This window comes from Rhododendron vialii, chromosome 7a, assembly GCF_030253575.1.
Source record: "Rhododendron vialii isolate Sample 1 chromosome 7a, ASM3025357v1".
Classification (NCBI taxonomy): Eukaryota; Viridiplantae; Streptophyta; class Magnoliopsida; order Ericales; family Ericaceae; genus Rhododendron; species Rhododendron vialii.
In genome coordinates this window covers 35769963-35795583 of record NC_080563.1, presented here as the reverse complement: position 1 = coordinate 35795583, position 25621 = coordinate 35769963, and the positions used below count along the sequence as shown (strand labels likewise).

The 25621-nt window shown below is 37.7% G+C and overlaps 2 protein-coding genes and 1 non-coding gene across 10 annotated transcripts; 1 reads left to right on the top strand and 2 right to left on the bottom strand.

Annotated features, from left to right (window-relative positions):
- Nucleotides 1-2594: 2594 nt before the first annotated feature.
- Nucleotides 2595-9483, bottom strand: LOC131332161 (cryptochrome-1-like). Of its 3 annotated transcripts, XM_058366237.1 has the most exons (6): nucleotides 8657-9338; nucleotides 6491-6709; nucleotides 5021-5727; nucleotides 3754-4404; nucleotides 3623-3711; nucleotides 2595-3112 (listed from the first exon to the last, which is right to left on the bottom strand). In XM_058366237.1, the coding sequence occupies exons 1-6, from the start codon at nucleotides 8967-8969 to the stop codon at nucleotides 3109-3111; spliced, it is 1983 nt and encodes a 660-aa protein (XP_058222220.1). In that variant the 5' UTR covers nucleotides 8970-9338; the 3' UTR covers nucleotides 2595-3108. The 3 variants fall into 3 exon arrangements, with proteins under 3 accessions (XP_058222220.1, XP_058222218.1, XP_058222219.1); XM_058366235.1 differs by having other exon boundaries at nucleotides 3623-4404; nucleotides 8657-9483; XM_058366236.1 differs by lacking the exon at nucleotides 2595-3112 and having other exon boundaries at nucleotides 3619-4404.
- A 1903-nt stretch (nucleotides 9484-11386) lies between these two features.
- LOC131334934 (small nucleolar RNA snoR100) lies at nucleotides 11387-11494 on the bottom strand. The gene has a single exon (XR_009202336.1). It is a non-coding gene; the product is annotated as a small nucleolar RNA snoR100 (small nucleolar RNA).
- Nucleotides 11495-14115: 2621 nt separating this feature from the next.
- Nucleotides 14116-20133, top strand: LOC131332160 (serine/arginine-rich splicing factor SC35-like). 6 transcript variants are annotated; one of them, XR_009201612.1, is made up of 11 exons: nucleotides 14123-14283; nucleotides 14392-14470; nucleotides 15662-15741; nucleotides 15838-15904; nucleotides 16755-16826; nucleotides 17882-18088; nucleotides 18188-18353; nucleotides 18439-18600; nucleotides 18809-18972; nucleotides 19074-19222; nucleotides 19711-20133. XR_009201612.1 is itself a non-coding variant. In XM_058366232.1 (8 exons), exons 1-8 carry the CDS (start codon nucleotides 14208-14210, stop codon nucleotides 18442-18444), a joined length of 753 nt encoding a protein of 250 aa, XP_058222215.1. In that variant the 5' UTR covers nucleotides 14116-14207; the 3' UTR covers nucleotides 18445-18665. The 6 variants fall into 6 exon arrangements, 4 of the variants coding, with proteins under 4 accessions (XP_058222215.1, XP_058222214.1, XP_058222217.1 ...); XR_009201611.1 differs by having other exon boundaries at nucleotides 18167-18353; XM_058366232.1 differs by lacking the exons at nucleotides 18809-18972; nucleotides 19074-19222; nucleotides 19711-20133 and having other exon boundaries at nucleotides 14116-14283; nucleotides 18439-18665.
- The last annotated feature ends 5488 nt before the right edge of the window (nucleotides 20134-25621 follow it).

Genomic DNA, 25621 nt, shown 5'->3' with positions numbered 1-25621 from the left:
TGACAGAAACGTCTTCTTATTCGGATTACCACCCTCACTGTTTTGTTTTAATTCCCACGTACCATTCTCTTGATGATCTCTTAAGCTGGTGTTCCTTAGACTTTAGTGTGTCTCCAATTGCATAACCATAACTAAAGATTTCTAAAATTAGCAAGTGTTGGTCTAAAATATGACTCACAATGGTATAGTCAAGCTTAGCAACCCTTTAACCAATAACTAAATTTTGGCTTTTGAATAATCAAGAACCAATCTTTTCTCTTTCAACAATAATCAAATTTAGTGCACTATTATCACATTAAGATGGTGGCACTTCTTGGTTCTTGCACACTCTTGGATAAAATTAGCGTAAATTTCAGAGACACCCTTTGTACTTTGCCCGTTTTTCAACTACACCCCCTTCGCTTCATTTTTAAAAACTCGCACCCCTTGTAGTTTAGACTAGTTTGGAAACTTAGCTTTTTATTCCCCGCAAACGATCCTGGACCTAACCGTTATTCTTTGGAATAATAGTTAATTCGTTGTTTTATAAATTACATTTTTGGTACAGAAACGACAGATCATTCGTTGATGCCGTTTTTGGCATTTAGGGTTCACAGAGATCTCACTAATGCGATCATGTTTCTATGACGATGGAAATATAATAACTTCAAATCATGATGATTTCACAGGCGACAAGACTTATGGAATATCTTTGATGTCATCTAACAATGTCACGTGTTTTACTTACGATTCTCATAACAACCTGATCAATTCACACCACTTGGTGCTCTCAGAGTTCTCTGCAATACTATATAGTATAGAATAGGCGGATGTAATTCTTTAGCTGATTAAGACCAAAAGAGAAAATAGGTGTTATGTAATTATTAATATATTAAGAGCAGCTAGCTACTGCAACAACTCTAAAGAAAGAAAGAGATCGATAATATTGTCACTATCTTGACGCCCCTGTGATATTTTTTGAAACTCTGATTGTGCTGCTGCATGCATGGAGTTGAAAACCTCACCAAATACGTCATTATGTATGAATGATTTGGAGAAATGTTGATGAGAAGTTTTTCAGTGCCGGGTGGGCACGGGCCGCATGATGCCAATCACGATCTCGGCCTTCCAAACATGCTTTGGACGGCCCACATCTGTTTGGGTAATTTTTTAGTATAAAATTACCAAAACACCCCTCAAGCCCAACAAATCTGGACCGTCCAAAATACGTTTGGACGACTGAGATACGTGCTCGGCACCACGTGGCCCGTGCCCACCCGGCACTGAAAATTTTCTCAATGTTGATAGCCATAATCGGAAGAACAGAAGCTTACTTGAATTTCTCCAAAAAAATGTCATACTTGCGTCCCATGAAGTTTATTTTAAATAAGCTAAGCCAAGGTAAATTTACGTACAACACTTATCCATAAAAATAAAAATAAAAATTTAAAAGTAAAAAGGTTTCTCAACAATTCTTGCTATTGAAAGAAACTTATTCACGGCTTAACCATGAACAACTTCTTTACAGCAACAATCAATCGCGACCGTCCAAAAGTGTTCTGAACGGTCCGAATTTTAATAAAACTTTTCTAGGGACTTTTCTGATCTAGAAAAAGTTTCATTAACATCCGAACCTTCCAAAATACTTTTGGACGGCCACGATTAGGGCCGTAAACAACTCCGCCGTGAAAAAGATTTTCTCCTTGCTATTACATGTAATAATTAATATGCTAGAAATTAGAACAATATTTTTACTTTGACTTATCCTAGCTCTACCCATATCCTACTTTTCAGTATATTTTCTCACATCGCCATATCAATATTTATGTGTCTTTATATCGTATATGTATCCGTATTCATGCTTCACAGCCTGCCCATGCATGTCTTAGAAAAATAAGTATATCTACGTTTTCATCATTATAATTTTTCATCACCATCGACTGACAGTAATCTAGCTCAAGATCTGTTCACCCGGACGGGATAAAAGTGCGGATACCAAGTTAGTTAATCCCTCCCAATGTTGCAGGCAAATTACTGGGGAGCTTCGATGAACCCCGCGAGGAGCATAGGCCCTGCTATTGTTTCCGGGGTATATAAGGACCTATGGGTCTATGTCGTAGGCCCTACTCTCGGAGCCACAGCTGCGACCTTGACATACAATATTCTCCGGGTACCAGCGCCAGAGAAATGAAAGGAAAGCACCAAAATCAAATACAATGATCTGTATAATGAGGCCTCTTCTGAAACCAGTAAACTTGGGAAAATTAACAGAATTCTGAATGTAGCATGACGCCTTGTGGTATATATTAGCCAAGAACATGAACATGATTGCAGATTCATTATTTAATTTCCCATCTTCCGCTGCAGTTTACTATCCTATTTGATTGCAGATTTGTTATTTGATTTCTATACTTTTTCCTTTCCAGTACGCAAGTAGATCTTTTCCCTCAATCTAACTAAATAGTCTATATCACTATAAGTAGGACAGGATACCTTAATATTTGCATACCGCGAGAAAAGAAAATCTTCAAAATGGAAGTTAAAAAATTAAGAGGCCAACCTATCCAGGATAAGGAGAAAAGGCAAGAAAAAAGAGAGAACAAGATGCATGAAAACGTATGAAAGAGGAAATTATTTGCTACAAGACTGTCACAAACTAGTCTGAACTAGAGATACTCGCCTCTACGAACATTAAAAACAATCTGAATGTAGCATGACACTTTGTCGTATATCAGCCAAGAACATAACATGAACATGGTTGCAGATTTTGTTATTTAACCACATGAAAAAGCATATAATCTGACTTTTTTTTCTCCCCTTACGAGAACAACATCTACTATACAGCAGAGCTATAGACACGATTCCACTGGATACATGATGAGGGTAGAGATGCACCTGCACCAATTCCAAGTCCATTTACAATGGAAAAGCTAACTATTGGTCACGTGACGTGGGCAGGTCCAGTGTAGCTCAAACAGTTCACACCTGAGGTATCTGGCACTCTGTTAGTCTTCTGGAATGGCGGATTTCGATGTATTATGGCATAGATCACCATCCCAATCAGTATAAGATCAGGTTTCGCGGCATTTGCTCCAACTCTCAGCTTGTGGTCTTTGTATTGTGGAAACATTACCTGTTAGCAGGCATAAAGTTTCAAACTTCTTCAGAAAATTATGGACACACAAAAGGCAAGCACATAAATTAGCACATTAAAACGAGAACCGTGTAGCTATTTATAAAAAGTGACATTAGTATTTAGTTTCTCTAGTTCTTCTGCATGTTTAAAGAGATGTCTCTTTTGAGATTCTTTTTTTATAAAAATTGCATTCAAATTTCGATATTGCCCCTTTATTCTCACTCTGAATGCATTCCAAGTTTTGAAAACCTTAAATAACAGTATACTTGTAGCCGGCCCCAAGTGATTGGGACATAAGGCTCGGTTTGGTTTGGTTTGGTTTGTTTAGAAAAAGGACCAACAACCTGGGACATGCCAAAATACCAAAATGACGAACAGATTTGTGGGAAAGAAACAGAGCCAAATTTCTTTGAAACAACTAAGACAAACAACAATTTGCAATCACATTCAAAAATGCCAAAAATCAATACCACAAGCATTACGATTCACTATTCATTGTTTGCTTACCCAGTTTGAGAAAGCCGCGTCCAGTTCATGAGTTCATGAGATCGTGGATGCCTTTGCAAAAATGATGAACTAGTTCCGGAACCATTTTCTTCGCCCCCAAACTGCTCCGAGTAACTAGAAGTAGACGGAGACCACACGGGAACTACACCTCCGTCCCTCTCTCTCCTACTACTAGAAGATTCTGCAGTGGAATCTTCTGCATTCCGTATCCCTACCATAATATTTTGTGTCAAATTTACATTGTTTTGGACAGTGTGCACTGCTCCTTGGTCAAATACATCCCTCCTTGGTGCTTGATTTATATTTGTTGGCACTTCTGCCCTACTGTCCACGGAATTCCTTATATCCAGAGAAGATTCTTCCTCTTCAACCCTCAACAAAGAAGAAGTCAATGTTGGGACCATTTGATCCTCATACCTTCTAACTGTATTATGGTTGGTAGTTATAGGTTCATGGTCCATGTCCATATGTATGTCGGGTGGAAATGCAATGGGCATTGACTCAGAGTCTCCCAGCCCTTCTTCTGTTCCGTTTTCAAGAGCAGCTCTAGAAGCTGCTTCTAGTTGCCACATCTCCAAAAGTGCTTCTTCCAACCGGGCTTTCGCTGCGTCTATTCCTACAATGGGACGAGGGTAGTTGGAACCTAGCTCGATTCCAGCAGCTTCGAGTACGGATTCCGGTGCATTCCAAGGGTGGTGAATCCATTCAGTAGGAAGTCTAGCAAGCTCGGGTAGCCACCGGCGCACGTACTCTCCGTTAGGGTCAAATTTGTAACCTTCAAACTGTAAAAGAAAAAAAAAAAAAAAACCAACATATTTGGAACTTCTGTCAGCTTTGTGAAGTTTCACTAATATTGTTGTACTGTAGTTTCTGTTACCAGCTTAGTGTAGTTCAATGGAATTCATATTTGTTTCCCAGACTGATTTCACTAACATCAAACAATTGCTACCAGGAAAACAAAAGTTCACCAAATTTTCCATCTTGGGTATTGAAAACCAGCAGCAGCCATCACCAATCTATCAATAAAACACATTGTGATTGCTACTAATGAAACCATTTTGTTTCAGTTTCACATGAATCAGCCATTCAAATGCAAAGGTTCAGAGAAAGGACATAACAGAATGAGGCACATACAGAAACTATTAAGAGATAATCTGATCATTTTATCACTATCAGCAATCCATTGAATTTAAATCAAAGCACTTCATTGAAAGCGTACAAGGAAAGATACGAAAAGGCTTTTCATCGGTTAAGTAACAAAGTTGCAAGCATTTTCATTGATAGGGTAGCTGAAGTATGAATAAATGACTCGTTACGATGATTTTTTGTAGATGTTGTAGCCAGAGGTGTCAGAAAACCCAACACAAAATAAACCAAAATAACTCAAAAATAGTGTACCTGTGGATTGTCAATACGATCTAACTCACGGCCATCAGGGATAGTACCAGAGATATACTGCCACCCAAGAGCATCACTCTCCAGATCTGCATCTAGAAGGGTATCCCAGAAATACTTCATTCCCCATATCCATGGAAGCTGCAAAACCTTCACAAAGAAACTAGACACCACAACACGTATCCTATCATGTAGCCATCCAGTGGCCCACAACTCCCTCATGCCCGCATCCACCAACGGATAACCAGTCCTACCTTGTCTCCACGCCTTAAAATATCCCTCATCAACTACCCAAGGGAAAAACTTTAAGTGACCAAGAAGAGGCCTTTCATGGCTATGCGGGTAATTAAAACTTATGTACCTTGAGTATTCCCTCAAGCCGATAGACTTAAGGAACAAGTTAACACTCTCTTCACCGGCTTTGTTCCCTTCATTGGCCCATAGAACTTGCTTAATGCGAACAAGATGATAAACCTTCCGCACGCTTAACTCCCCAAAATGTAAATGGGGAGAGAGGAATGAGGTTGTGGCACTATCGGCCTTCCTACTGTTCTTGGAGTACTCGATAAGTGGGCCATTAATGAAGGTAGTAAGTGCCTTGTCGGCATTGCTCCACCCGGGAGACCATGCTCGAGCAAGAAGTGCATTGCTTCCTTTCTCTGAGTCATCCTCAAGTACTAGTGTATCTGGACGGCATCTGAACACCTCACCTGAAAGCAAGTGATCAATGCACGACAGTACAAACTATGTAAACAAGTTAATGTAAGACTCTGAAAGGAGCTATTACTAGAAGAACAATTGTGTTGAAGTACCTAACATAGAGGTGTTAGATAACTTGGACTACAAGACAAATTTTTTGAAATAGTATTTGATTAGCGTGAGAGTTCTCGAATATTTATTCCAACCTCGTACCTATTGTCTTGAATTATTCCCAACTGAAACGATTTTCCTTATTGAAAGATGTTTTAATTGCTACAGTGTAATGACACCAGAACTGAACAAGAGCAATAATATCCAAGTCAAAGGCCGCATTAAAAAAGATTAGGTCTTCAAGGAATCTAGTTCCGGCATGACGTCACCTCTCACCTCTTGATAACCAACATTCTCTTCATTACAAATTTACAACATTCACAGCTGTACAAACTAAACGGGAAAAAAAATTCGAGTTAGGGATTAGCAAATACTCTTCCCCCATCTACCAAAGGAAGTCCTTACGAAATATCCTCCATTTAGTTCCCAGGAAGAATCTCATTATTAGTACTAACAGTTAAAATACAAGTTTTCTCATCATATAATACTGCAACATTTTATATGGTTGCATAGATAATAGTCTGTCTGCAACATTCCTGCCAGTGTCTCTGTTGCTTTGCATGTCACCATCTCCTATTCATTTTACTCATACAAAACAAAATAAAATATGACAATCCAATTGGTCTAGAGGAGAATGTTCAAGAGAAAACTTGAAAAACAAACCTGAGGTTATCCTCTTAGGTGGGAGAAGTGGAGACTCAGGATCATAAGCCATGGTAAGGCATCTGTCCCAGAAAGCTGCAAAGGTTGTGAACAGGCGACCCTCTTCATCGTGAACTTTCCAAGGTTCGTAAAGCAAGTCCGCGTTGAAGGAACGCACAGCTATACCTTCAGCAGTTAAAGCCTCCTTTGCCCTGTGATCCCTAATAAGTGACAAGGGGTCTGCCGCAACAAGAAAAGGAAATGGGGTTGAGACCATGGCCACAAAAATAACAAATTAACTTCTGCTGGCTAAGGTACTAAGGATTTGACCACAACCAAAAGCTTATGAAATCAGGAAATCGACTCATATTGCTTAAAAAAGTTACCTTAGCTTAGCATCATAGATAATTAGATGAAAAGCAAACCAAGTAACCTAGATGGCAGTAATAATGTCACAACTCACAAGAACTCAACTAGTCAACTACGCCACTCAACTCCACAAGCTTTAATCCAAATTGCTTTGGGTTGAACACAGTTAACATGCACATTAAAAGGAAAGTGGCTTTTACATGCTAGAATCCCAAAGTAGAATTAATAAGAGTTAATCTCTTCATAAAAGTTAACAAAAACAGACAACCACAGGAATTAACTATCTATCACCCTTGAGAAATGAGAAAGAAAACACCAGTAATGAAAGAATAAATTAATATCTAGAAGATACGACTCCATCCTACATGAGGAGCAGCATGAGCACCAAGAATTAACTAAATTCCAAAAGGAAAATAAATAGCAAACCATGTAGAAATTGCAGAACCCTAACACAAGATTTAGTGATGTATGGATGCAGAAAAAAGAAAGATGTGAAAAGCACAATAGGAGTCGAGCGGTTCACCCAATATTGGCTACGTTCATTGTAGTTGTATATGTTTCTACTGTGATGAGTAATGAAGCAAAACGCAAAAATTACACTGCAATTGTCTTATGGGAAATATACAGATAGCCTAAGAAGCGCGTGCACACACACAGACACAGACACAGACACAAATACTGACATGTGACACTTTCCAAATTAATAGGGACATAGACAAGACGGGGGGCAGGACAAAAAGAAAAAAGAAAAAACATGCTGGCAAATAGTTTTAGTTGTGATTAATAGGAATATTAAGAGATGATTGGTCAAAAGGACAACAGATGTTTCTTATAAATTGTAACTATGAAAGTAAGTTTTTTAACATTATGAAATGACGTGTTCCTGTATGTGTCTCCCTTGTCTCCAGCAAGCAAGATCATCAAATCGTGAATCGTAAAAGATTCGGCCATCGAAGGAAAATACAAGATATGTAAATAGATATTAAAGATTCACTACCACAACAAAAAATTAGCCTTAAAAATCAAAAGTATGTTTCTAACAATGATTGTGTAGCCTAGTAGGTAAGAAACTTGCTCATATGGCAGCGTAAGTGGGTTGGTCCGAGGCTCCAAGACCTGACATGATCTATGATTTAGAGTATACATTAATTAAAGAATTAAAGAGATCGATTAGTCAAAATTTGTGTTCATGTAGGGTATTATATTCAATAACATTTACAATTACTTGTATAATCATGGTCTAGCAAATTAAAATAACTAAACCAACTAGGGCTAGCTTAATTGGTCAGTACTCTTGTATCTCACTAGAAGATCAGGAGTTCAAGCCTTCCCATCTACGTGTGGGTGTTCTTTCCTTTGTATTTGTTGGGGCTATTTCTCCCCTTAATGGGGCTTATAGTTGAGTTGGGTTTATAGTGATTGTGGCCCCTTTGATGGGTTTATTTATCCTGTTAGTTCGGTTGTTGGGATTTGTTATCTCGTGGACTCTCACACAACAGATGTAGTGTCCCGTGATTGTACTTTGTACTTCATACATGATGTAATGATCTCTCTTACTGATTTGCAAAAAATTTAAAATAACTAATATATTTTATAGACATTGAGCTCATCTACTGTCTACCATGATAATAAACTACAGAAATTTCACTTAACTAATAACAGATAATCATGAGAACAAGGTATCTTACACTCAAACATATCTAGAATATCTTTTAACGTTTAAATGAGAAAAACTGGTCAACTTATAACCCCATAAATTAACTTTAAAGCCAACTTTTATAATCAACATGATCCATCGGAATAAATTGAGAGACTGACCATATAAGTGGTTGAAGAAAAGCTGAGTTGCTCCAGTAGCCTTGACAACATCAAGAAGGGCAGCCACAGAATCAGTGGATCTCTTGGTGATGAGAGAGGTACCAAGGCTCCTCAAGGAGGAATCAAGGTGAGCCAAACTGTGCTTCAGCCACCACCTAGAAACCCTACCAGGGTAATAGTGCCCTTCCTCTTCAGGTGCCCATATGAACACTGCAACCACTGACCCCGCCCTAACTCCTGCCGCCAGTGCTGGGTTATCTTCTACCCTTAGATCTCTCCTGAACCACACTACTGTACACCCACCACTTGACATCTCCCCAAATCCCAAAACACTCAAATTTGAATTATGAACAATCTCTCACAAAATTTCAAAAAACCAAATCCCAAAACACCCAAAATTGAACTTTGAACAATCTTTCACCCAAAGTTTCCAAAACCCAAATGCCAGGACACCCAAAATTTGAAATTTGAACAATCTCTCTCGCCCAAAATCTCCAATACCATAGACAACAGCAATAGATTGTAACTAATCTTATGATTTTTTTTTTATCTATTTTCCACTATGGTTTTCACTTTTCTGGGTAAGAAAGAGCTTGAGAATCTCTGGGGATTTTTTTATTGTTGGCAACCAGAAGGATTTCTTCACAGATGATGGGAAGAGAGAGAGAGAGAGAGGGGGGGAATTTTGAGATTGGATGAAGCTGAGTGGGTATAAAGAAATTGAGGCAGGCAATTTGCAGCCACAAGTTTTCTTTTCTAGATTTTTTACTTTTTCTTATCTTGTCATCCTGTGCAACCCTGCAGACATCTCACCCAAGCTACCTTCCCAAAAAGTGTCAAGCCGTCAAGGTTTTCCCATCCTTTTATAGTCTCTGGCGTGCTTGTGTTTGGTTTACCGTTTACCGTTCAAATACATGAAATCTCTCTCAAACCGTTGTGCAAAATTCTAGTTTTTATGGTTTTTCCTATGTTTCACTATTTTTCATTGTGAATTTTCCATAATTTAAAATAAAAAATTCACCATAAAAATTGTCTCTAGAACATCCGTGAAGGACTGATCAAATGAGAGTATGATAGCAAATATATGATGTTTACTCTTCAAATTTCGCATGTTCAACTTTTATAATAGCAAAAAGCACTTGGGGCTATTGAAATTGCTCGGTCCTTAATTTTATTACTATTTCACAACTAGTCAAGTTACACATTGGACTAAAGACCATGTTATGCATAATTCCTCCATTGATAGGGTGGAAAAATTGATAGGTTGGAAAAGTTGAATAATGAAACACTCTCTTGATGTTCCTTAACTGTAGCAATCTGAAAGTGATTGCATTTTCTTCTCAAATATTTTTTAGTGTATTTTAGTTGTACACAAAAGGGCACCCTGGCTGACACTGTCTCTATTGCCAAAAGCTTGGGAGTTTTCTTTGTTCTTTTTTTGCCAGTAATAGAATAGTGGTTATATACTAAGATAAAAAGGGGCTCGCAAACAGAGTGAAGTACAGTTGGTGTCTCTCTTGTACTCTTATGCACATGAGCAGGGTTCGATTTCCGTAAGGACATATTCCCTTCCCAAATCCCCTATGATAGAGTAGATTAGGATTAACAAAAAAAAAAATTTCAAAAAAATCCCTGAACTTTAACTAATGACCAAAAGATACATTAACTTACCATTCTATTAACAAAAAAGCCCCCACAGTCCAATTCCGTTAATTTGTAACGGATGGAGCTAACGGAAGACATTAACCTTCCTTCTTCTTTTTTTTACTTTTTACTTCAAAAAATTACTTTTAACTTTTATTAAGTAATAATAAATATACAACAAAATTCTTTTTTTCTTAATATTTATCAAAAATTATTTTAACCCTATTTTTTACTATTTACAAAAATAACCTCCTTTTTTTTACTTTCAAATTTTACATTTCCCTCCCTTTCTCTGCCCCACTTTTTTTTCCAAAAATTCGACCCCACACCACCAATCAACCCCACAACCAACCGCCAAAACCTTAGCCCCAATTTCAGAATTTTGAAATTACTTTTTTTTTAGGAGATGATTTTCACACTCCTATGTTTTACAACCACACTCCATTTTTATCTTTTACAACAACAACAACAACAACAACAAAATCCATGTAGTCTCCAATTAGGCCTGTCAATGGGCCGGATCCGACAGATCCGAATCCAATCCGGATCCGATAAGACCCAAATCCGATTCAAATCCGATAAGACTCGAATCCGATAGTGATAATCCGGATCCGAATCCGAAAACTTCGGATCCAATCCGAAAACTTTTTTTACTTCAAAAATTTTAGCAAAAAAATATAATTTTTTTTTCAAAAAATATATATTTTCCGAAAAAAATTTTAAAAAATTAAAATAAAAATGTAAAAAAAAAATACAACTTCTTAAACATTTTTTTTTCAAAATAAAAAATTTACTCTTTTTTTTTAAAAAATTAAAAAAAATAAAGTTCGGATTCGGATTGATAACGGATTTAATCTGATCCGATCCGTATTTGAATTACCGGATTCAGATTATCGGATCGACATTATCGGATTCGGATCTGGATTCGAATCAGGATTTTTCGGATCGGATCCGGTTCATTGACAGGCCTATCTCCAATCATTGGGAGTATAGGCGAGGATATATTGGAGACAGACATAACTTTTGGCAATATACACAAAGTGGCTGCTCTCAGAATACCACTGAAACAGTGGCCTCCCTTATACCTGCTTTGCCGCGAAACTATGCTCTCAAATCAAAGCCAGATGGCATTAGAGAAGGCAGGCCCTGAGACCCGATTCAATTTCTGTGCACATTACCATGCTTCCTTCATTGATACTCCCTTTTTGTCTTTTAGCAAAAAAAAATTCATACACTTTTAATACTAAAAAAAAAAGAGTGTGGCTATCAAAAGGGGAGTGTGAAAATCACTCCCCTTTTTTTAACCTTCATTTTATTTTTTATTTTCAAAAATTACTTTTAACTCTTTCTTTTTTAGTAATAAATAAATATGCAATAAAGTTTTTTTGTTACTATTTTTAAAAAATTACTTTCATCATCGTTTTTTTAACTATTTTCGAAATGGGGGCTAGGGCTTTGGCGGTTGATTAGTGGGGTGGAGTTGAATTTCTAAAAAAAATTGAGGGTTAAAGTTAAAAAAAAGGGAGGGTTAAAAATAGTAAAAAATGAGGTTAAAGTAATTTTTTATCAATAGTAAAAAAAAAACTTTATTGCTTATTTATTTACTACTAAAAACAGAAAGAGTTAAAAGTAATTTTTAAAAGTAAAAAGTAAAAAAAAAAGAGGGGGGGGGGGGGGGGGGGGGATGTTTACACCTTCCGTTAATTCCATCCGTTATAAACTGACGGAAGTGGAAGGCGGGGGCTTTTTTATTAACAGAATAGTAAGTTCAAGTGTCTTTTTGTCATTAGTTAAAGTCCATGTATTTTTTTGTAAAGTTCCTGAAAGTTTAGGAGTTTTTTTGAAAATTTTCCATTAACAAATGGAAAAAAAAAAAAAAAAAGAAGGTTAAAACTGTGGCTCGTTGTTACTCCACCAATTCGATCTTCAAACTTTCCTAGTGCCAAGGCCACCTCCATGACTGCTTGGGCTAGAGCCCTGGGATAAAAAACAAACTTGGATTTTGTTCAATGTTAGAACTTGCAAAGGAGAAATTTGGAGTTTTTACTAAACTGTTATTTTCTCGCATCTGATTCTCTGTATCGCTTTTTGCAAGTTGAGGGTATATACTTTTTTAATGCATAAAATATGATTTTAGCAAGTGGGTTTTTTATTGGAAGCTTTGATAACAACGAGACCACTTGGATTTGGCCTTTTAGTTTTAGTGGGCCTTGTGTTTCTTTGTTTTCGGAGCTCTTCACAAAGGTCCCGATTGGATGCAGGTAAAAGAGGGGGAAGGGGGTTGCGCCCGGATGAGAATGAGGGGTCATCCTTTACCTTAGTTTGCAGGTAAAGGAGGGTTTCGGGCGGGGCCGAACATATGGTTCGGTCGGGTACGGGTAGACCTTTCCAAAAAAATCAGTTTTCGGTTCGGGGCTTAAGGTGCTGTTTTTTTCTTACCCGACCCGACCCAACCAAAAAAATCGGTTACACGGACGGGTATCCCCCCTCCTTCGGTTCGGGTCCCAAAAAAGTGATAACCGACTGGTCGGGTCGGGGTCGGGGGCCGAACCCGACCCGTGCACACCCCTAATTATAACCATAAACACCGCACACACCCCTAATTATAACCATAAACACCGCACACAACTCACTCACATATCCCCACAAGCTATGTGAGTGTGTTGTGTATGTAGTTGTAGAAGATCCCTTTCCTCTCGGGCGGACTTGGGGATTCATTTTAGGGATGACTAATGGGTCGGATTTACCCAGCAAATACTAAGGCCTCGTTTTTGCTAACTTTTAGGCCTCGTTTGATAACAGTAATAGATAGATGTGATTCGTAAGGAGATGAGATTATGATTGAGATTCATAATGAGAAGGGATTGGTAATGAGAAGGGATTGATAATGAGTATGTTTGTTTGGGATGAGATTAGATGATGAGATTGGATTGATAGAAGAAATTGGTAATGAGAAATGGTTGGGTTCAGACTATGAATACTAAGTCCCACGGGGTATTGCTAATACCCTTTAAAGTCCAGCTTCCTCATCCCAACGGACTACAAATCCGAACCAATTTTGGAAACCAAATGCAGTATTGTTAATACCTTCGGCTTAGTAATCAAATCCCATCTCCTAAGAGCTTTATCAAACGTGGCCTTAAGTTGTAGACTACTACTTTTTTTGTTTGTCCTTATTTAAATTTTTTTTTTGCATTTGTTAATTTTATGCCAAATTTTTATATATTATTGGTTTGTCTCAATAAGAGGAATTAGAAAAATAGAAAATTATGAATTTACGCACATTTATCTAAGAAAACCCCAATAAAGTTATTTTTGGGATTTTTTTGAATATTTAAAAAAAAAAACTTGTATGAAGTCAGAATTTTTACTTTTCTGATTTCTCTAGTTAGACGAATCAATAATATGGAGTACAAGTTTGCGCGCAAGACTGACAAATTTGAATAAAACTAGAATAAGAATAAGGCTGTTGATTTTGCCACTCTCTTTTTTGTTAACGCTACTCCCCTATAAGTGTATTTTTAGTGTAAAAATACACTTACAAGGGAGTGACGTTAAAAAAAAAAAGAGTATCAAAATCAAAATGATGGCCAAGGACATATTTTGATAATTAATACCCGCTAAAGACATTTTCAGCATTAACAATTATTCTTAGTATGTCCTTGAAGATATTAATTATCAAAACACGTCCTGGGCCGTCATTTTTTTTCTCCCCATAAAACAAACATGTTGGGACTGTGGTCCACAACTTATAGGGTGAAGCAGACCCGACCCAGCCCATCTATCTCTAACCGAACGCAGGGTATATTCGTTCAATTCATCAGCCCCTTTCTTCCCCCACCCATATTCCCCACAGCAACCCTAACCCAAACCCTAGCCGTCTCTCTCTCTCTCTCCTCCGAGCAAGATGTCGCACTTCGGAAGGTCCGGCCCTCCAGACATCAAAGACACCTACTCTCTCCTCGTCCTCAACATCACCTTCCGTAATTACCCCCAATCTTCACACAAACAATTTTCGGTTGCACACTTATTGTTTTGATTTTTGATATTTTTTTGGAAATTCTCATCTAATCTTATTTTTGTTTCGATAGGAACCAGCGCAGACGATTTGTTCCCCCTCTTCGAAAAGTACGGGAAGGTCGTCGACGTTTTCATCCCCAGAGACAGGAGGTCTGATACTCTACTCACACGCATACCATATACACTAGTTTGTGTATTTTGCCCTCTTTTTTTCCTGTTTCTTTTTCATCTAATTAGGTTTCTAATTTTTGAACTTCAAAAGGGTTTGTCATAGAACAAAGGGTAGCCCAAGTGGTAAGGCGATCTCTTTATTCTTTACCAGGACAAGGTCCGGGGTTCGATTCTCACTGTAGGGTCCCATTCCCTACCTCTTTGATTAGGCTAGAGTAGATAGGTTTCTTGCATGTAGACAAAATGAAATAAAGAAAAGAAAAGAAATACTTGGTTTGCCATCTCATTTGAAGGATATTCGATACGTGTTACTTCAAATTCCAGGTTTTCCCCCCTAATTACAAGTGGTCTGATAGGGATATCTGAAGCCAAGGATAAAATCACCTGTTTTAGTATTAGGTTGAGGAATTGAAGAAATGGTTTATTGTTCCTCATAATCTTGGCTTATCTGCTATTGCCTATTGCCCAGCCTCAGCTTAAAGGGAAGCAAAAACGTTTTCCCTCTCAAAAGGTTGCTTGCATTTTTCTCTAGATCAAGATGTCCCTTGAACCGTAATTGAGTTTTTATATTGAAAAGAGTGGAAAACTGAAATCTATCTAGGGTTAAAATGTATGATGGAATCATTTCTAGATATGATGTCAATCAAATATCCCAGTACCAGTGAAGATCAGAGTCACAATAAATAATAGATAGTTTTGGAGTTGTGTTTGAATGTCAGTATGATAAGCAGTGTATCTATGCTATACAAATTGTGCATATGCGAACTTTAGAAGGGGGAGAGTGAACTTGAGTGATTTTTCCCTCCCTAATCACAATTAAACTGCTGGTGATGTGACTCTCCTCCTGATAGGAAATAACCAAAAGATATAGAGAGGCCAACAGTCTGCGAGGAGAGTATAGAAGCCAAGTTTGTTGGGGCAAAAACTATGGAGAGTAGAGGTGATTTCTGCAACTGTAAGAGAGCATGGTTTCATTAACTATGTGGAAGGGCACCCAGGGAGATTTCTGGAAGTGTGTTAAATACCATTTCGAATATTCAATACTGATTTCAGTTGTACCTTGTTGTACAATTAGTACTAAGTGTACATAATTGTAAGGATGCATTTCTTTAATCGTTTTTAATTTGGGCTCATTGGTTCGTGCAACTGTGGGTATGTAATACCACTTAGGACTGGTGATTCACGAGGTTTTGCTTTTGTTCGCTACAAGTATGCTGATGAAGCCCAGAAGGCGGTTGAGAAGCTCGATGGTATGTACTGAACTTATAATGTAGTTTACGAAGGAATTTCTAGATTTTGGATAAGTGGAGAGGTTGGTGGTTTATGCATCTGCGTTTCTTTGTCAGGACGAGTGGTTGATGGCAGAGAGATAATGGTTCAATTTGCTAAGTATGGACCCAGTGCTGAAAAAATGTGAGTCCCTTATTGTGATTGATGGTCTCTTTCATTTTATAATGTACTTAATGTAATTGGTAATTTGACTATCAATGTGCCTGTTACTAATTCGAAGTGATGTGCTGAGTGTACTATTCGCTAGAGGAGCTTCTTTAGAGTCTCATTATAGATCCACACACTCTCTGCAAAACCTATTTTGCACATTATCCTACTCATCACCTTCTTGTTCCTCATTTTTTGGCTCTTTATTGTCTTGTTCATTGTCGTAGAGCTAGACTGCTAGAGTCTGATGCATCATCTGCTCCCTTTCCAAAGCTCATACGGAGTGTTCATGGTACCGGTCGCAGATAAACCCGATTTATGACATAGCACGTGTTGGAAACGGCTTCAGCCCAAAATTGAAGAGCTACTTTTCTAGCATGTAACATGACACGCGCCATGTCACGATCCAAACCCGTGGGTTAAAGGTCTAATGACCGGCCAGTGAGTCGAGGTCACCCTAGGCCTATCCTAATAAATCAGTTTAGGGATTCAAACACTTTTTCAGATTCTGATTATAATCCAAAAATCTGTGAACTTCAATTCAGAATCTAAAAGATAATTGGCTCAAACATCCCTCTGAGGCACTTGCTGAGTCCTGTATATCTGATTGTTATCTTATGTGCCAAAGTTTCTTTTGTTTTTGCCAGTAGGTAAGAAAGGGATGGGGGAAGTTGCTGGGGCTCGAACCCCAGACTCGAGGAAATGGTTGCAAACGCCCCAAGCGCCCCAACCAATGGGGCTCTCACTCTTTCTCTCAATCTGGCAGTGTTTCTTGTAGATGCTTTTTAACTGTAGCTTAGATGTTTTGCACGGTTTTGGTTTTCAGCCATAAAGGGAGGATAGTGGAATCAGCATCGAGGTCAAAAGAAAGGTCAAGAAGCCGCAGTCCTCGGCCTAGGTATGGACTTCATTATTAGTATTTTCCTTTTTAATGTTTGGGTTATGGGGGTGCGGAATTACTTATCCTTTCTAATTTGCATATTTTGTGTTACATTTGGAATGATGTGCCCATGGACATTTTCTTTTCACATTCGACCAGCTTATCTCCCCTACAATAATGATTAACTTTATATGTTTTGTAAGAGGATTAAGGATGCTATCCGGTGTGTTGCTCTTAGTAAACCTTGTATGATTCATATCCTGTATTGGGTGCCCCTATATAGCTTCTCATGAACCTTTTGCAGGTGGGGCGGGTGAAGATTAGAGAAGATTGTGTTGGGATGGACCAGCCAGTCAAAAGGTTCTGAGCTGGTCTGGAGTGTAAACTTGCATAACTGAGAGCAACACTTAATAACTTCTTGTTGATGGGATGGGCCAGCCAGTCAAAAAGTTCTGAGCTGGTCTGGAGTGTAGACTTCCATAACTGAGAGCAACACTTAAATAACTTCTTGTTGACAGATAGAGTTAAAACAAATTCCATGCTATCTGCATTTGGATAGCTGCAAACGTAACTCCTTCCAAGGGGAATGGTTGGAGCCGAGGTACCTCCTATGTGTACTTTCAGAGTCGGGAAGTGTACCCTTTGGATGTCTTATTCTTATTGTAGGCAATTTGCTATGTCCCATCAATTTATGGGCAGGTACTTGGCAAACTGGGACAAGTTTCTATCCCTAGTTGGGGGCAGGGGAACTCTATTTTCTCTTCTGCATCATGGATGATTTCCTACTAACCACTAAGAAGATAGTAGTTAGTAAGATCACTCAGTTTGTTGGAACTTAAGTTTATTTTCACGAGTTGTAGTTAAATCTTCAAAGGTTCCTTCCATTGATTCTGCTAAGTTTTGGGAGCAGAATCATGTATTTAAACTAATTAGCCCATGTTTAATCACCAGGTGTTCGTTCATACCTTTGAATTATTGTTGTTTGATAACCATTGATTGTTTAACTTTTGTTGTTGTCTTGCATACTGTTGTATGTGTATAATTGGACATCTTCATGTCGGGAAAAATTTCAGGTATAGGGATGAATATAGGGGTAGGGATTCCAGGAGGAGAAGTCGTAGCAGAAGTAGGGGAAGATATGATCGTGACCAGCCTCGAGGAAGGGAAAGAGATTATCGTCGTAGAAGCAGGAGCCTCAGTGGAAGTCCTGATTATCACAAGGAACGTGGAAGAGGCAAATATGATGATGAAAGGCGTGGTCGAAGTCGGTCTTATGGAAGGTATTCTGCTGTTACTCTTTAAATTTCTACATGTTCAACTTATGAAGTGTTGTATAATGCTATGTGGGTGTTCTGAAGTGCGTCCCCTGCTCGTCGTAGTCCTAGTCCTCGGAGGAGCCCCTCTCCACGCAGGACCCCACCATCTAGGGGTGGCAGTCCAGACGGACGCAATGGCAAAGCAAGCTCTCCTACTCCAAAGAGTGTCTCACCACGTGGTGGTAGACGTGCTGGTTCTCGTAGCCCATCTCCTCATTCTGATGCTGATGTAAGTAATGAACCTTGTTTTTTAGATTAATCACATCCGGAAGTTTGTGGCTTGGTTTGTCATTTGTATTCTCTTGTATTTGTAGGAATGAAGGGGCGGTATACCATGTGATGCTTCTCTTACCCGTATGCCATATCATACTCAGCTGTGGTCTGTGGCTATTCCTGAGAGGACATTTCAATCGAGTGTCAATGTTGCTACCAGTTTATTGATTGCTAGAATTGTATGTTCGTGAAAGATTTTTAAGGTTGACTATTTTGTTCTTGAACTTGATGCTTCCTTTAAGTTTGCTGGTATTATTGCACTTTGATATTTCTGGGTTTGGTGCTATGGTTTTGCTTGGTTTGGCCACTCTTATTCTGAATCCAATGTATGTAGGGTAATTGTCAATTCAGGTTACTGAAATTTTTAAAACTTGTCATGGATCATGTTCTGGCCTTCTATATTGCATCCAGGGGTAGAGTGAATGTAGCTGAATGGCTGATGCTGTAGCAGCCGTTGATATGCTGTTTTTTACTTTGCGGTTGGTCGATGTGATTTCTTGCCGGTTGGTCGATGTCATTTCTTGCTGGTTGGACATTACGATGTTTTACAGATTTCTCTGATGATTTCATCTTTGGTAAGGGTTACGACTTACATGTGACTGAAGTCCCATTGGGATTCTGACTTTTCACCTGACCATCCTTTTTTGTGCTGATTATCAAATTTGGGTTGGGAAAGGAGTCTTAGTAGCTGTGATGACCTAAAAGATGGTTGGAGCTGTCCTCGTGCCTTAACGTGTGGCTGATGCTGTTAAGCTGCTGAACCACCCACCGTAGACCCAATTATAGTGAGAACCTGTTATGCTGGGCTGGACATTGGTGAATGAGGTTGGACACACGACGGACATAGATGCTTTTTGTTTTTTACTTGGCTAGACTTTCCACCACTGTTTGTTCACAGTTTTCAGAATCAGTTTCACTGAATTTTTTTCAGAGACTTGTTTGGTTGACACTTTTTAGAAGACAAGTTTTATAATTTGTGTAAAAGATACTTTGTTTTGTGAAACATTAGAAATCGGTTGTCTTACTCCCGAAAATCATTTTTTCTTAGATATTGTGAAATGTTGGTGATTTATATGTTTTTTTAAACGGGTTTTGAGAAGTCATCTGTAAGACTGATTCTTTTTTTTCTTTCTTTCTTCCTATTGGCTCTGTAAGACTTATTCTGGAAACTGCAAACCAAAAACTCCTTTTTCTTTGGCCATTATCTCTTACGGTTTTACACTACGCTGTTGTAGAATGTCCAGATACAGTTTGTTTACATTCTCCAGCGGATATGGTTTTGAGCTGATAATGACAGTTGCATGTTGTTACAGCACATGAGATCGTGGCTGTAGATATGATGTGAGCCGATACGTCATAAATCGCTTTTTGCTGAACTTATTGCTGACAGCAATTGAATTGGGTGTTCCCTTTTTTGGTGTTGATGAGTGATGCTTGGTTTGGTAGCTGTTTCCTGTTTTGCACCTGGCTCTGGTAGCTGTACTTCACTTCCTTGCCTTCCAGCACATCTTGAAGATGCTGAATCAGAGGTTTTGGTATGATCGTACTGCAAAGTGTTTTTAAATTCATGGCAGTATTTTGTCCCACCTGTAGGCACGTCGTTTGCCTGTGTCTTGCATCTTATGATTAGTTCTTGTTAATTTAGGCATTTCTTGTACTTCATTGTTCGGATGTTTTATATTTCTTACCTATTTCCTCTCATGACATTTATGGTAAATCATCCCATAATTTGGTAACGTTCATGGTTTGCATTGTAGTAGATGTTTGAATTGTTAATTTTTTACCTCTTGGTTATGCCTGGGCTCTAAGGCTAGTTAATTTCTTGGTTTCTCTACTAACTTGTGATCGAATAATGATTGGATACATGTATATGTTGTTACATGGGAAATTATTTATGGTTAGCATGGAAGGATGTTTTTACTGGTGGGGACGATTGCTAGAACTGCAATTTATCATTTGTGCCAATTATTTGGACAAGCTCTGTGGTCTTTTATCAATTGGGTTGCTTGATTTTTGCGTAATACTAAATTCTAAAGTAGATCGCTATTCCTCACCTTTTCAGTATAGAAGAAATAGTTAACTGTTGTTTTCCTCAAGCAAAATTACATTGTTCCAAAACCATGTCAAATGACTTGTAACTTGGTGGATTTCATTTGTCCCTAACCAATGTCCCCCAATTCTTCCACTCTATGGTAGAGAATTTGGAAGACTTGAAGGTGTATTGCTTTTGTTGGAAAATCTGTTGGCAATGTCCATTCCTTTTGAGGGAAGTTGACTCCAAGTTCTCCGACTCATTTTCACCCATTTCTAAAAGATGGTAGGAGTCAGTGACAGTTCTAAACTGTTAACATGAACCTGCTATGCTGTGCTGGACATTGTTAAATGAGGTTGGACAGACGTAGTTGCGCTTTCTAACTTTTGGCCATTAGGTATTCAATCTACCCTGCTTTAGCATGTGTGAAATACAATTCGGTACATGCTCTAGTAGTTATATGATTTTAAGTTTACAATAACTGTTGCATGTTGTTACAGTGTTGGTATGAAGTGATAGCTGATATCTTTGTAAATCAGTTGTTGCTGTACTTATTGCTGATAGCTATTAGTTCGGGTGTCCGTTTGTGGTGTTGATTAGTGATGCTCGGTTTGGAAGCTGTTTCCTCTTTTGCACCTGCTTTGGTTGCTTTGGTTCACTTCATTGCCTCCCAGTACATCTTGCAGATGCTGTATCATCTCTTGGTATCTTTTCCTATTTGCATTGGTCGGGAAGGTATTTTTGCAGTCATCATCTTCTTCATGCCTCCTGTAGGCATGCACGTCGGTTTTCTGTTTCTTGTGTCTTCTGATTATTTCAGGAGGATTTCTAATTTACTTGCATTATTTTGGTGTCTGATTGTGCTTCATTTTTTCATGATGCTTGTCATTTTTATGAAACTTTTTTCCCACGTCACCAACAAATATTGCCAAGGTTTCCCCAACGAGATCAAGAAAGTTGAGGTTATGGTACCACCGTTCTCTTCTCCGGTGAAGCTTTTAAATGCCAGGCTTTCGGGATAGTTAACTCTGTTACTGATCTCTCTTTTCCTCCTCACTTGTGGTTTTATGATATTTGAGTACAATACCTATTACTTCTATTATGGGATTTCAGTTGGGTAATGCTGTTAAATAGGAAGTTGATTTTCGTAAGGAAATCACGGGATGGTGTTTATGCTGGTGCATGAATGCTATTGAAAGGAGGGTAAGTCTTAGTTGCAAGGAGCTCCTAAAGTGGTGCTGCTCTCAACTAAGGAGCTTGATGGGAGCCTGGTTTCGTTGAGATGGGAGCTCGCTCCTTACAAAGATGGGAGCTATTGTATGTTCTTTGTTATAGAAAAACAGGGATTTATCACTTGGCTTTATTAATTGGTCTTTGATGAACTCATATATCTAGCTCAAGTCATGAGATCTTGAAAAGAAAATCATTCTATATTGTAATACTAGCCCATTTCTTACACTTATGGAGGATTTAGCCCATATTTTCACTATCTAAAATGATTTTACTTTTAAAATGAATACTCTATGCTACATTATTTTCATAATATATGTATACGCTTCCAACCTGTTGAAGTTATCATTCCTGTTGAAGTTGCTGAAGCACCACGAAGCACCGATACGTCTTGGTTGTTGCCGTATGAGTAGTTTTCATTAGGTTCTGATGTTTGTGTTGTCTTTTCGCCATGTTGGTGTCCTCATTTCTTTTCCTCGAATTATTGTCACGCTTTTTGTATCTGCGTCCGTGCAGCTTAGCTGACTGAGCCTCAAACTTCTATAGATCCATTGTCTCAATTTTTTTTGAGTAAATGCTGAATCATATGATCTGCTTTTGCACCCTTAGGCCTATTTTGGTTTAATACTCCCTCCGTCCTTTTTTTAGAGTTTAGTATTCTATTTTGGATTGTTACTTAATAAATGTCCATTTTGTAAACTTAATGGGTAAAGTTGGTATATTTTTCATTTTGCTCCTAAAAGTAAATTTTTATTTTGAAAAGTTAGGGAGTAGGGTTGTAAACGAATCGAATCGAGTCGAACTGTGTTAAGTTCGGCTTAGGTTCGTTAAGGTACTAGTCTGGCTTGAGTTCAATTCAAGCCTGAACAACTTGGCTCGAGTTTGGCTCGTTAAAATTTTTTAAGGCTCGGGTTTGGCTCGATTGGGTTCGTTAAGGTACTAGTCTGGCTTGAGTTCGGCTCGTTAAATTCAAACAAATCGAGCTGAGCCGAATCTAAGCTCGAATTGAGCTCATCAAGACTCGGGTTTGGTTCGGCTTGGCTCATTAAACTCAAACGAATCTAAACTCTCTCATTGGTCTTGTAGAATTTGGGAGATAAATAAGTATTGAATTATATATACAATTTTAAATTTTTTTATATTTACATATAGACTTCTATTGAATTATTAATTAAATTTAAGTATAGGTTCGCGAGCCTAACCAAGCCGAATACCGTTCGGCTCATTTACGGAACGAGCCTAGAATTGAGGCTCAGATTCAGTTCATTTAGTAGATGAATCGAACTCGAACGAGTTCTTGCTGAACCGATCCTCGAACAGTTCGCGAATGACTCAATTCATTTATAGTCCTATTAGTTAGTAAAAGTATAATGATGATATTTAAATAGAGGGTAAGTAGGAAAAGTAGAGGTAAAAGTTGACGTAAAAAGTGTAATGATGATATTTTTTAATATAATGGAGTTACGAAGTTGAGCACTTAAAAAAGGACAGAGAAAGTAATAGTTATGGAGTATTATTTCTTTCGTTGTTCAACAAAATTCTGCATTTGTGTTTTTTTTAATAAAAAAATTGGATTATTGGTCCGTATTATGATCAAAATTAAATTTTCTTGATTTAGTACAAAAATAAATCCAAAAAGATTTGATTTTGAATATTTTTATAGTCAATAATATAGCTAATGATCTTCCACCACTAATAAAGTGTTTAAGTGCCTATTTTAGATTTGTGGAATTTAGATGGTAAATTATAATTCTTTCCTTTATAGTGAGAACTGCTAAAAGTGTTGGATTATACGTGCTGAACGAATTTTGCGGAAGAGTTTATTGAGTGAAAGTATGATTAGAATTCAAAAAGGTGCCCTAGAATGTGATATTTGAGTTTTGCATTTTTTAGTTTATTTTTCCGAATGCCTTTTAACACAATAAATTCTAAAACTGGCTCTCAAATTGCATTACTCTCACCGTCTCACGCTCCAAAAATGTAAAACAAGGGCTCCAGACACCCTCTAAAGTTGCCTGGTAGTTTTTGGACTCATGATTATACATGTCTCTTGATTATGATTTTTTTTTTGACCTTTTGGAAGTCGCATAATTGATTTTGTTGATTTTTTCTGTCCTTTGTATTTGACTTTTTGTCAATGTTACTAGTATTAACCGTGTTTCTCATTCGTTGGAGGAAGGAAACTCAAGATAATTTCTTTTTCAACCGGAGGAAGAATACAAGAGTATGAATTATGACTTAGCCAAAAATTTATCATATTTATTTTTTTTGAGCTCAAAGGACATGCGCATTTTGCAATCAATCAAACATAAGGACAAGTGTGTTGCATGATTACTAAAATATCTTTCTAAAAAAATAGTGAAAGTTCACTAATAACTAAAAATTAGTGAAAGTGTCTAAAACCTTAAGGCATCTTTTGAAAGTACATAAATTACTAAAATCCTATGATAAGAAAATGCACTCTAAAACTCTATGAAAATGCCTAAATCTTAAGATACCCTATAGTAGGGTACCTTTACAACCGCAGGGTAGGCAGAACGGTTAGGTCCTATTCCACTAAGATACTTATTTTTCGTTTTACGAGATATGACATTCTTTCGCAATAAATTATAGGGTTTAGAGTTGCGCAGAAAAGGAGGGAAAGAGAGAGTGTCCATAAATTCAACATGGCTTCTGTAGAGTCAAATATGAAGGCCCAATAGCCTATTGGAAATGGCATCTATTAATCCTGGTGGAGGATATTTCAATGGTCAATTCGTGGGAATAAACAATCAAATCAAATCCGTGCATTTTAGGAAAAATATTCTCTCATAATAGTAAAGTTGACAAATGTATAGAGAAGACTTGGGAAGTGTGTCAAGGAAAGCAAATAACACTATAAGAAAAAAGAAGAAGATGAAAACCTTGAGCATTTTGTATCAATAACTATGACATGCTCCATAACATTGTGCAAATCTAATTAAAGCCAAAAAAGCAATTTTGTTTCTGACTATTCCACAAAAAAAAAATGAAGCGTGAAATAAATCACGTATGAGACATAAAAGTAATGGAGCGGTAATCTGAAAGCGAACGATAGCATATAGCAAAGATTGAGAGTGAAGACTTCTACTGCAGAATTATGTGATTTACGTTCTGACATCCAATGCAGAGTTGTGCATTATCCATAATCTTGTTAGTAGAGAAAGCGTTAACCCTTTAATGTATTTTCGATCTCTTTTTAGAACAAACTTATACTCCTATAATAAAACTACCCTAACATTTGCTAGGGAGAAAGAGAGAAATGTCAAATAAGATGTATAATCAGGGGGTGTTTGGGATACTGTAGTAGAAATTTTTTGGTTTTCATATTGAATAAGAATCTGTACAGTGTTTGAATTTATAATGAGAATCAAAAAGCTCATCCGGGAGTAATAATTCTTGAATTCTCAATTCTCTGGTTCATTTCTCAGAATGTATTCTCCAGTTCTATAATTTGCTCCAAAACATGTAAAATGCATTCTTCATAATCCAAAAGCACACTATAGTATCTCAGCTCCCAAACAGGCCCTCAGTTTACTCGAGCCATTTGCTAATAAAAAGAAAGAGGTACGAAATTATTGCATGGCAAAGATGGAGTAGAAGGTGTGCCATTTTTCTTCATCCGGAGACATTCCACTTTATATGTTTCTGATTTGGTTTGGGCCCATTTCACTAGAAAATGCATAAAAAGGTAGACAGCTTCACATGGCTTAGGTTGTACTCTGCGATGAATTTCGGGATGGAAATTGACAGATCGTCTTATACTCTTGCGCAACAAGAATCAACCACCATTAGTATAAAATTTGGGAAAATGACGGCCCAGAACGTATTTTGATAATTAATACCCGCCAAGGACAAGCCAACAATATTTGTTAATGCTGAAAATGTCATTGGCGGGTATTAATTATCAAACACGTCCTTAGCCGTCATTTTCCCATAAAATT

Bases quoted from the DNA above. Each gene is read 5' to 3' on its own strand.
- LOC131332161 (XM_058366235.1), bottom strand. From the start codon at position 8,969: ATGTCAAGTGGTGGGTGTACAGTAGTGTGGTTCAGGAGAGATCTAAGG. The intron at 6,710-8,656 runs GTCAGTCTCTCA...TTGTTGCGGCAG, and splicing joins TTTCTTCAACCACTTATATG to ACCCCTTGTCACTTATTAGG. The intron at 5,728-6,490 runs GTTTGTTTTTCA...ACTTGCTTTCAG, and splicing joins ACCTAAGAGGATAACCTCAG to GTGAGGTGTTCAGATGCCGT.
- LOC131332160 (XM_058366231.1), top strand. From the start codon at position 14,208: ATGTCGCACTTCGGAAGGTCCGGCCCTCCAGACATCAAAGACACCTAC. The intron at 14,471-15,661 runs GTCTGATACTCT...AATACCACTTAG, and splicing joins TTCATCCCCAGAGACAGGAG to GACTGGTGATTCACGAGGTT. The intron at 15,905-16,754 runs GTGAGTCCCTTA...TTTGGTTTTCAG, and splicing joins GGACCCAGTGCTGAAAAAAT to CCATAAAGGGAGGATAGTGG.